Source organism: Impatiens glandulifera, chromosome 4 (genome assembly GCF_907164915.1).
Source record: "Impatiens glandulifera chromosome 4, dImpGla2.1, whole genome shotgun sequence".
Lineage (NCBI taxonomy): Eukaryota > Viridiplantae > Streptophyta > Magnoliopsida > Ericales > Balsaminaceae > Impatiens > Impatiens glandulifera.
The window spans coordinates 7,145,351-7,156,656 of NC_061865.1; the positions used below are offsets into that span (position 1 = coordinate 7,145,351).

At 33.1% G+C, this 11,306-nt stretch overlaps 1 protein-coding gene across 1 annotated transcript; it reads right to left on the reverse strand.

The window, feature by feature from the left end:
- Nucleotides 1–7,333: 7,333 nt before the first annotated feature.
- On the reverse strand, nt 7,334–10,618 carry LOC124933439 (protein DETOXIFICATION 21-like). The gene is made up of 8 exons (XM_047473842.1): nt 10,297–10,618; nt 8,760–9,301; nt 8,604–8,690; nt 8,314–8,370; nt 8,004–8,242; nt 7,806–7,924; nt 7,642–7,728; nt 7,334–7,540 (listed from the first exon to the last, which is right to left on the reverse strand). The coding sequence occupies exons 1-8, from the start codon at nt 10,549–10,551 to the stop codon at nt 7,460–7,462; spliced, it is 1,467 nt and encodes a 488-aa protein (XP_047329798.1). The 5' UTR covers nt 10,552–10,618; the 3' UTR covers nt 7,334–7,459.
- Nucleotides 10,619–11,306: the final 688 nt, after the last annotated feature.

Consider the following 11,306-nt stretch of genomic DNA (forward strand, 5'->3'; position numbering starts at 1 on the left):
GATAGACCTCCAAATGCCATAATCACAGACCAATGTCGATCCATGGCGATTGCAATTGAGAAGGTATTTCCTAAAACTCATCATCGATTTTGTTTGTGGCATATAATGAAGAAACTTCCTATAAAACTTGGAAGCCATACTGAATATCATCTAATAAAGAAGAGGCTGAAAAACATAGTATACAATTCCATAAATATTCAACAATGTGAAGAGGATTGGAATAGATTAATTGAAGATTATCAGTTGGAAGATAATGTTTGGTTGAAATCTTTGTATTTGGAAAGATCTAAATGGATACCTGTTTATGTCAAAGGACAATTTTGGGCCGGCATGTCAACATCTCAACGGAGTGAAAGTATGAACGCATTCTTTGATGACTACGTGCAGTCCAAAACATCTCTCAAACAATTCGTCGAGCAATATGATAGGGCTCTGTTGCGAAATATCGAGAGAGAAAAGAAATTGGATTTCAAATCTTTTAATTCTTTGATACCAACTGTAAGTGGATTTGCCTTTGAAAGACAATACCAAACCTTCTACACTCCAGATATATTTAGATTGGTTCAAGAAGAAGTTAGAGGTTTGATGTTGTGCGACATCTCGGTCATTGAAGAGGAAGGGTCAGTTAGTATATTTAGAGTTGAGGAAATCATTCTGGGGGTTAATGGAGAACATGTAAGAGATGTTTCTTACAAAGTACATTACACAGAAAATGATTGCAATGTGAAATGTCAATGTCGATTGTTTGAGTTCAGAGGTGTTTTGTGTAGGCATATCATGGCTGTATTGAAAAAAATGAGGGTGAATGAGGTACCAATGCATTATATAATGGACCGGTGACGTAAAGATATTAAGCGTGGGTATCAAAATATCACCAACATTTATGATTCAGATATGTCTGTTGAAGAAAAAAAACGTCACAATAGTCTAACTCGATTGATGCAAGAGGTTCAACAAGTTGGAGTAAAATCTAAAGTCAGCTGTTCTTTTTGGATGAACGGAATAAAAGGCTTGATGGAACAGTTTCTGTCACTTAATCATGGAAGCCATACTGAAGCATCTAAAGACCAAAGCACAGAAGCATCTCCATCTCCATCTCCATTTCAATCTCCCGCTACATCCATTTTGATACACTCTCCTAACAAAGTTAGAAGTCGAGGACGACCACCAACAAAGAGGAAACAATCCTTAATTTAAAAAATCCCCAAGACTTCGAGATCAAAAAAGAAGAGAAATACGGCCACAACATCTACAGTTTTGGATTCAACACAACAACAACAACAATGGAATGATCCACTTTCAACTCAATTATCCTTTACATCACTTTTGTCCTCTCAAGTATATGTCGAAGATAATGCGTGTGGGGATAACATTCAACGAAGATAGTATTTATTTGATAATGAAGAGAGTACTTATTTGATAATGTTGTTGTCACTTTGAATATTTTTACTTTTTTATCATATCTTTAACGAAGATAGTACTTATTTGATAATGTTCTTGTCCTGAAACCACACGTTTCTTGTCCCGAAACAACTTTTCGGGTCCCGAAACCATCCATTTCGGGTCCCGAAACAACTTTTCGGGTCCCGAAACCATCCATTTTGGGTCCCGAAACCATCCATTTCGGGTCCCGAAACCACACATTTCGGGTCCCGAAACAACTTTTCGGGTCCCGAAACCATCCATTTCGGGTCCCGAAACCACACATTTCGGGTCCCGAAACCATCCATTTTGGGTCCGGAAACCATTCATTTCTTGTCCCGAAACCACACGTTTCTTGTCCCGAAACAACTTTTCGGGTCCCGAAACCACCCATTTCAACTCATATTATACTTGTTTTATTGTCACGAAATGACATTTTCAACTCATATTATACTATTTTTGTCCCGAAATGGCATTTTCAACTCATATTATACTTGTTTTATTGTCACGAAATGACATTTTCAACTCATATTATACTATTTTCTTGTTTTTTAACTCATACTATAATTGAAGACTATAATTGAAGACTAGAAAATAATTGAAGACAAAAAATTTATACTTGGCTTATAATTGGTTTAAACAACTTATATGTTTCAGGACAATCTTCTTTTAAAATTTCCAGATACTTATTGAAGAGGTTCCTCAGATTTTGGTTCAAACTTGAACGGATGATCATTGCGGTGTATTTGGCTCGCAAAGCTTCAATGATTCCCTTTGCCTAAGAAAATGATAATTCACCGGTTATTTATTAAAGATTTGTGAAACAAATAAAATGTGAAAATATTTAACTTACATTTTTGGGAGCTGTTGCTCTAGGGGATTTTGGAACTGATTTGGGAGCTGCATTGGGAGCTGTTGCTCTAGGGGATTTGGGAACTGGTTTGGAAGCTGCTTTGGGAGCTGGATTGGGAGCTGATTCTTGGACAATACTTTTACGTTTATTTGCCCTACAACAACAAATGATAAACATTTAAAAGCCATGAAGCAAATAATCACTTAAATGAAGCAATTCGGGTCCCGAAACCACCCGTTTCGGGTCCCGAAACCACCCGTTTCGGGTCCCGAAACCACCCGTTTCGGGTCCCGAAACCATCCATTTCGGGTCCCGAAACACACTTTCGGGACCCTAAATTCAGCCAAACATTAAGTAATCCTACTTTCGGGTCCCGAAACACACTTTCGGGACCTTAAATTCAGCCAAACATTATGTAATCCTACTTTCGGGTCCCGAAACCATCCATTTCGGGTCCCGAAACACACTTTCGGGACCCTAAATTCAGCCAAACATTATGTAATCCTACTTTCGGGTCCCGAAACCATCCATTTCGGGTCCCGAAACACACTTTCGGGACCCTAAATTCAGCCAAACATTAAGTAATCCAACTTTCAGGTCCCGAAACCATCTATTTCGGGTCCCGAAACACACTTTCGGGACCCTAAATTCAGCCAAACATTAAGTAATCCAACTTTCAGGTCCCGAAACAGCCTATTTCGGGTCCCGAAACCACACTTTCGGGACCCTAAATTCAGCCAAACATGAAGTTATCCCACTTTCGGGACCCATAACAGCCTATTTCGAGTCCCGAAATCACACTTTCAGGACCCTAAATTCAGCCAAACATGAAGTTATCCCACTTTCGGGACCCATAACAGCCTATTTCGGGTCCCTAAATTCAGCAAATACCCAATAAATTTAGTTTTGGCTAACCATAATACAACCATACACAATTAAATCAGACTTTCGGGTAACGAAAACTTTGTTTCGAGAACCATAATGCAGCAATACCCTAACCCTAAACTCTGAAACCCTAACCCTAACTGCAAAACCCTGACCCTAACCGCAAAACGCTAACCCTACGATTCTAAAATAGAAGATGTCTTATTTACCTTGTCCTTGGAGATCTTGGGGCCTTGCATGGAGATTTACCTGAAACACCAGCCTGAAAAGAAAATATTACGAAATGAACACGAAGGCGGACGATTCTGAAACTGAAATATTAAAGAATGAGAAGTGTCTTACCATTTTCGAGCGAAAGAAGAAAGTAGAAGTCGGGATGCCGGAGTGATAAATCGCCAGAGAAGACGCCGGTTCGTTCGCCGGATGTGATAAATTAAAAGAAGAAAGAGAGGGAAGAAGAAAGAAGAAAGAGGAGCAGAAACGTTTTAATTTTTTTTTTTCTTTCTCTCTCCTAGCTGGCAAGGCCACGTAGGATTCGTGGCCTTGCTTTCGCTAGTCATTCGTTGTATTTATCATTTCTCATATTAAAATACCCTATATTTTAGGTATTTTAAATTATTATTTTTTATTTTATTCATATATATCAATACCCTTTTAGTCTTTTTACCAAAAATAATCATCACCTCCTTAAAATCATTACCAATCATTATTTTTTTCCTTCCCTAGGTTTTTTCAAAACCCCAATCCGAACAACACCAATAATAGTTAGTAAGAGGTAGATTCAGTTTAATTTTTATTTTTTTAAATAAAATGTTATATTATTAGGGATAGGGTACAGACTTCAATCTAGATTTTGTGTTCTATTATTTGATTTCGTTATTTTTCTTGAAGAAGGCTAGATTCGAAAAAAAAAATTGTACAGATTTCATTTTTCATTTTGTTTGGGTGAACGTAGTAGTCATTCTATATAGATGGGAGATAAATCGGATACGTTTTAGATAAGTCGTACAATGCTTTTTTTAAAACAGCTTAAAGTAATTTCATTAAAAAATTAAAAATGGGAGAAATAGTCAAATTCAAAGTTAGACAATCCCTAACTTTGATTAAAGGATAACAAAGAACGATCTTAGAGTATCTGATTGAAAATAAACAAACAAAAAAACATACAAGACCTACAATTTTCAAATTTTGATCATATTGTGAACTTCCTCTTTGACTATTCTTACTCTACTTTAAAATCTCAATATGTATTCCTCAAAATTCAATCTGCATTTCTCAAATTCCAGCGATTATATTCACGTTGCATCCTAACTTATTTGGATCTAAGCTTTACTATTAGTGATTGAAATGTAGCATATGATGATGTTTGTTTATTAGTTGTGTTAACATCTTCCCTTGGGTTAGATTTGTTTTAGTTGAGTCATCACATCTGATAAGAGGAGTTATATTTCAATATTTCAGAAACTTCACAATTATCTACGCATTCATTGGCTTCAACTTTGCCTGATTATTTCGATCTATTTTCATAGTCTCCTCTTTATTTTCTTCTACTGCTTTTCTATCACTTTCATCTTCTAATTACCATTGCTTTCATTCCCTGATTCTTCACATTTTTCTTCCTCTAATAATTCTTCATTTTCATCATCTAATTCTTCTTCTTCTTTATTTGATTCTTCATCTTCTCCTTCCTCTGATTTTTCATTTTCTTCTCATCTGATTCTTCAACATTTTCATCATCTTCTTTTCCATCTTTAGTTTCCTCTAAATGCCTTCCAATTTCCGATTCTTCAATTTCATTTTCCTAAGCTTTCTCATTCTATTTCTTAACTTTCAGAATTTCCTGTTGTTCTTCAATTGTTTTTGCACATTTATTACTGACATGTTCAAAAGTATTGCAGAACGCACATCTGTTTGGCCTCCATTCATATGACATATCTATGACAGTGGGCTTACCTCTTCTGTCAATAACTGTCATTTTTACTAGTAGAGTATTTCTAGGATGCACTTTAATTCTTATCCTAGCATATGTGATGTGTTCGCTTTTTTTCGTGATTGGGTCCATATACAATAATTTTCCCATGAGACTAGCAAAACTAAGTGCTTCTGCATTGTACATATGAGCTGAGATGTTCCTTAGTTTAAACCAAATTTGAGCCGCTTCTTTCGATTTCCTAAGTATGTTCATTCCTTCATACCCTCTTTCTTGCTTCATTCAGTTTAACCCAACATAGGTATGCCACAGCTTCAGAATATTCTCTAGATTTGTTCTCTACTTGAACTTCAGAAATAAATATCACTGATATTTGTAGATAACTTTTCTAGTTCAATGAGCTCTCATTGTTTTAACAAGGCATCCTTAATGATCGGGAAAGATACATGGTTCTTTCATATGTAGTTACATACAACTACATATTCTCACTCTTTAATGTACTTCTCTTCAACTTCAAGGGGTAATTTAAACTCAAAAGGAGATTTGAGAATCTCAATTTTTGGTTTAAATCCCCTAAGTAAATTTTGCCTTAGTATTGTGTACTTGAGTTTCAACTTTCTGTTTAGTGTTTTTCTTCCAAACTTCATTTATTTTTCAACTGGAGTTACTAATGATAATGTAAGTCTTGGTTTTTGGACACTTCATTAGCTTTCGCATTGTTTCTACAGACCAGCTAACTATCTTATCATATTCTTCATTTTTGAGTATATTTCAGTCTTAAAGATAGTAAATATTAAGTTGGGATATGGACTGTTGTTTTTTTTCCTTGCTAAGAACAATCTCTTCTTTTTTCGTTTAAAATAATAATTTCGTAATTTGATTCTTTAGTCCATAGAGATTAAGCCTTTCATTATATCCAACCCTTCATTTTTCATCCTTGTTGAATTCTGCTTGAACACTTTCTGTCTTTTTAGTTTTATTCTGAGAATTTTCTCTGTTTTCTTTCTACTTTATTTCAGCATTTTCAGAACTATGTTTCTACTCTATTTCAGCCTTCTTATAACTTTTTTTCTGTTCTGTTTCAGCCATCGCTTTCTTGCTTGTATCAATTTCCCCGAAGACTTTTACTTATTTCGCCTTTAATTTTGTTCTTTTTCCCCATGGTTAAATAGCATAACACATTAATAAAGTAGAGTAAATGCAGAAATAGGGAAATTCAAAAACCCTGAAGATTTAGCGACTAAATCGCTTCGAAAGTCAACATTCCTAGAACACCCAAGATAAGAGAACTAACTGACGCTCGCGACTAAGAAATAAGCGTCAGATAGAGCTATCGACGCAATTCTAAGAGATTTAGGATTGGCGACACTTACTTCGCGAATCGTGTCGTTTCGTGTCGTCGATTGTGTTGTGCCGACAATGTCAACCGTGTTTCAATCGACAAACAACGTTTTTTGCTTTTTCGTTGATGAGATTAAATTTCTGATTTGTTATTATTGCTGAGTAAAATGATGTGCACGTTCTTTGAGAAGAATTTTAAGAATCTTTCGTCGAAAAATTCCGTCGAAAATCTCCAAAGCTTTTCTCTCTCTAAAACTTATTGTTTAAGAGATAAGACGAGTTACGTTTGTAGTTTCTCATGGATCTCTTTATTCTAGATTAGTTAGGCCTAACTTTGACAAAGTTTTGTGTATTTAGAAAACACCAAAAGCTTTGAGTTTGAAAATCATTTTAGTATTTCTTTCCTTTTGGATTTATAAGAATAAGTAGTTTCTTTTTCATGGTCTTACATGCTTCTATCATTTATATTGGACTTAGATGGGCACATTTGTTTGTGTGTATCCTTGTGAAATCAAACATGTTCAAATTTAGGCAGGTGAAACCTAAATGGTGGCGGAAATTTGAGTTTGGCTGGCCTATTAGTCCAATTAAGAGAATTCGGTTCTTATATTAAATAATAAAAATTACATTGCCAATGAAAACTTTGATAAATTATAACAATTTTTAAATAAATTATATAAACAAAAATATAAGAATAAGCTCAAAATCAAACAAACTCCTACACTTAATAAAAAAAAAAATACACAAAGTAACTGGAGTTGGGCCCAACCACCTATTATATGCCAGTGTTTTCAAATGAAGCCCACATACACCGGTTTTCAAATGAAGCCCACCTATTTTGTCACAATATATTGAGATAAATTATTAAAATCAATGATTAAATACTAAAAATTTAGAATGAAAATATAACAAATAATAAACTGATGATTAAAACAACTTAAATAATTTCCAAAAAAAAGATAAATACAACTTAAATGATAACAAAATCATTCTAAACTCAAATGAAAAATCACTTCCAAGTTACTAAACTAAGCAGGTTGGTCTTGTCCATTTTCTTGCGATCGCTCAACTACAAACCATTTGTTAATGCGATTTTGAGCTATCAACACCTACAAAAACACATGAGAGTAACAAATACAAGTTCATAAAATTGATCATGTCAATCAAAATATTGTGTTTTTGTAAAAAAAAAAAAATATATTTGTTTTACCTGTTTATCCCAATCCGTTCTTAATGTAATAATAACTAGAACAATTGTTTGAACAAATGTACCAAACAACATACCAATCCAAACACCCTGCACAAATAACATAATATAAAATCTCATTTCTTAAAAATCCAAATATTATCGAAATTGTATTTCTTATTTCTTACTTTTACTTGCATATCGTAAACATAGCCGAGCACCACACCGATCGGAATCCCCACAAAATAGTAGCAAGCGATGTTAACATAAGCAACAATACTTTGCCAACCAGCCCCAACCGCCACACCTATACATTAATTTCAACTCTTCTTTTATTAACTTTCGATCATAAAAAAACCAATATAGTCTAGAAAAAATTGTCTTACCCGAAAGAACTGGTTGAACACTGTTAAGTAATATAGAGCAGGCCAATAAAGGCGATAATTCTGCAACTGCATCCGCCACTTCTTCATTATCCGTAAATATATAAGCTAGTCGTCCTCGTAAGAAGAAGAAAAACGTAAATAACACAAGCCCGATCGTGAAGGAAGTCGCCACTATATAAATAACCGAGAACTTTGCAGCCTTTGAACTTCCTCTTCCAAGCTCATTCGATACTCGCACACTGCAAAATAAAAAATGAGGATCAAAGTCGGAATAGAGAATCAATGTCATTATCACCAAACTATTAATTACCTTGCTGCAGCCAAAAAACCAAGAGAAATCATCATTTCCCAGCCATTAATATTGATGCTTCAAATAAACAAAATAATCAAAATTTAGATTAATTGAACAAATGCAATAGTTAGAGAATAATGAAGACAAGTGGATATAACTAATTAATAATTTTCAAATTGTTTTTAAAATGTTTATGGGTGTCATTTTGAATAAAATGAATTTCCTTTTTTTCAAGTACTGATTACAGAACAATTAAATTAGTCTACAAAAACTTTTTGATCAATTAATAAAAATAAACTTTTTATTACCATATAGAGAGTGCATCAATGGCGACCTCTGCGTTCTCTAAGTTCCCCGTCAATAGAATCAATACTGTATTGTACCAAAGCTCGAGACTGTGGAATAATCGCAAATTATTCATGTTTGAATTATCATTCAATACAAATAGAAACGGAAAAACGTACCATAGCATGACACCGGATGATAAGGAGAGTTTTATAATTGGTAACAAATCCTTAAAAGCCAACCACGAAAATCCATTCCAAGTGTCTTTACAACCACCACAAGTGACGAAAATGATTTGGCCGACATTAGGTAGCCAATAAGCCAAGATGGTTGAAATCATCGCCCCTGAAATCCCATACTTGAATTTGACGGTTAAAAGCCACGATAGGAAAATGTGTACCGTGAGTGAGAATAAGGCCAAGTAAGAAATGATAATGTTCTTGCTTTGTGCTTGAAGAAACATTTGGCAAGTGAAAGACAAGATGAAAGCGAAAATAACCGGGATTAACCAATGGGCTATGATCCCGGCCATGTTGGCTATCGAGTCTTCTTGACCTAAAAGTTTCAATATCGGAGCGGCGAATACAAAAACCGGGATGAGACAAAATGTGCACATGAGCAATACTAGCCACGATCTTTGAAGATAGATGCCAAGGTTGGAATATTGCTTTGCTCCATATGCTTGGCCACATAAAGTCTCTAATGCACTTGCCATCCCTAACTGTAAAGTTTTCCAATAGTTAATTTTTTATGAGAAATTATTAGTAAATGTCTTAATATGTGGGTGTAACAAATTATATTTTCAAATGTAATCTCATCTAGATTCAAAAATATATTAGATATTTAACAACAACAAAATTGTGTTTTCTATTTTATTAATAGTTTCTCATCTATTGATCCAAACCCAACCAAATGGAAACAATTTCTAGGTTTGCACAAGGATCCAAATTCCAAACTAGCCTAATTGGAAACACTTTGTGGGTTTGGGCAAGTATAAAATAAGTTCATTTGAAAACAATTTTGTCTTGTTAGGCCATCTGAATGTAAATTTATATGAGACAACTATAACTTAACTAGATATAAAGACAAATTTATTTATTTTTTCATTTAAAGAGGGATGCAAGCCCAAATCCAAAAGTATTTCTAAGTGGTGAAATGATTATATTACGAGAAAAAGAATTCCAAAATAATTTAAGTTCTCGTTTAAAACATTTTAAATTAAAATGAACATGGAGATTAGGTTAGCATTCTTGGTAAAAATAAAATAAATTTAAAATGTGACATGAGCATAGGGAGTTGTTAAACTTTTTATATTGCAATATACTTTAAGTATTTATTAGATTTAAAATGAGTAGTTTAGTTTTCAAGACTTTTGATATAAATAAATACGTTATAATTGGACTATTATTCTATAAAATATCTATAGAATGAACGAATCAAAGAAGACGTGGACATTTGTTAGTCAAACAATTCATTGTTATATATTATGATCATTATCTTTACCTTTTATTTATGTTTTCTATTGTTGTTAGATTTTACTCTAAATGGTTGGTCTTTTATGGGTTTATTATATTACCAAGTTATCATTGGTAATGCGCAAAAATTTCTCATCTAGATCTAGATATTGGTTCAAACAATATTGACCAACCACCAACAAAGCCATTTGGAAACACTTCATGGGATTTGACTAGAATTTGAAATCAAATATTATATTACCAGAATTCCATTGGCGAATCGCAAAATGACAGTGTCGACAAGAGCATAACCGGCGAGTTCAGTGGCACCGATGTGGCCGATAAACGCCTGACTTATAACGTTAATGCCGAAGGTGGAGAATCGGGTGAAGATTGCCGGAGCAGCCACTACCCACATTTTCTTAGTCTCTTTCCATAGTTTGTCTCTTAGTTTCTCTTCTTCCTCTACTTCCCTTTTAACAAGTAGCCTTTCATTTGAATTGTTATCACCTTCCATCTTTGTTTCAAATAATTCTCTATACAAACAATTCAATTAGATTAATTGTTCATAAGGGTATGATAGATAAACAAATATATATTGCAAAAAGTGTCTTAAATGAAAATTTAATAATGTTAGAAACTTGGAACAATATAGGCCACTAATAATAAAGTGGAAAAGTCAACTAAATTACTTCAAAATTTTAAAAATAAAAAGATATTTTCTATCATTTATCTTACACAAATATCAAATAACTAAAACTTTTTATGAATGAAATCCAAAAAAAAAAATCAAAAAACTTAGAATCAAACTAGTTTTTAAGAGAAAAATACAAAGGGTAAAATAAGAAGAAAAGAATGATGAAAATGAAAACCTAATAATTTCAATAATGTCCTTTTCTCTCTTTTAATGCTTGATAGTAACTTATATTTTTCTTTTTTAAATATTTTTACTTTTTTTATAAAATTTAAAAATATATATATTATATTAAAAAACAAATTACTTATTTTTTTATTACACAAAATTATTTTAAAAACAATATTTTTTTTAACAAATATTTAATATAGATTAATAATAAATCCTACCTGAAAAAAAACACTTTTTAAAATCACTTATCACTAACTCATCCAGAAAAATATTCTAATAATATTTTTTATCATATATTAATATTTTTGAAATGTTATAATATATAAATAAAAAAAACCACATTTTAGCATTGAATTCGTGTCAGACCGTAGAGAGAGAAAAAAAAATGGTTTCTCTTATCTGTAAAT

What these genes read in the sequence shown, in the direction of transcription:
- LOC124933439 (XM_047473842.1), bottom strand. Translation starts at nt 10,551, where the DNA reads ATGGAAGGTGATAACAATTCAAATGAAAGGCTACTTGTTAAAAGGGAA. An exon ending in GATTCGCCAATGGAATTCTG is followed by an intron (nt 9,302 to 10,296) that starts GTAATATAATAT and finishes AAAACTTTACAG; the next exon opens with TTAGGGATGGCAAGTGCATT. An exon ending in TTTACGATATGCAAGTAAAA is followed by an intron (nt 7,729 to 7,805) that starts GTAAGAAATAAG and finishes TTATTTGTGCAG; the next exon opens with GGTGTTTGGATTGGTATGTT.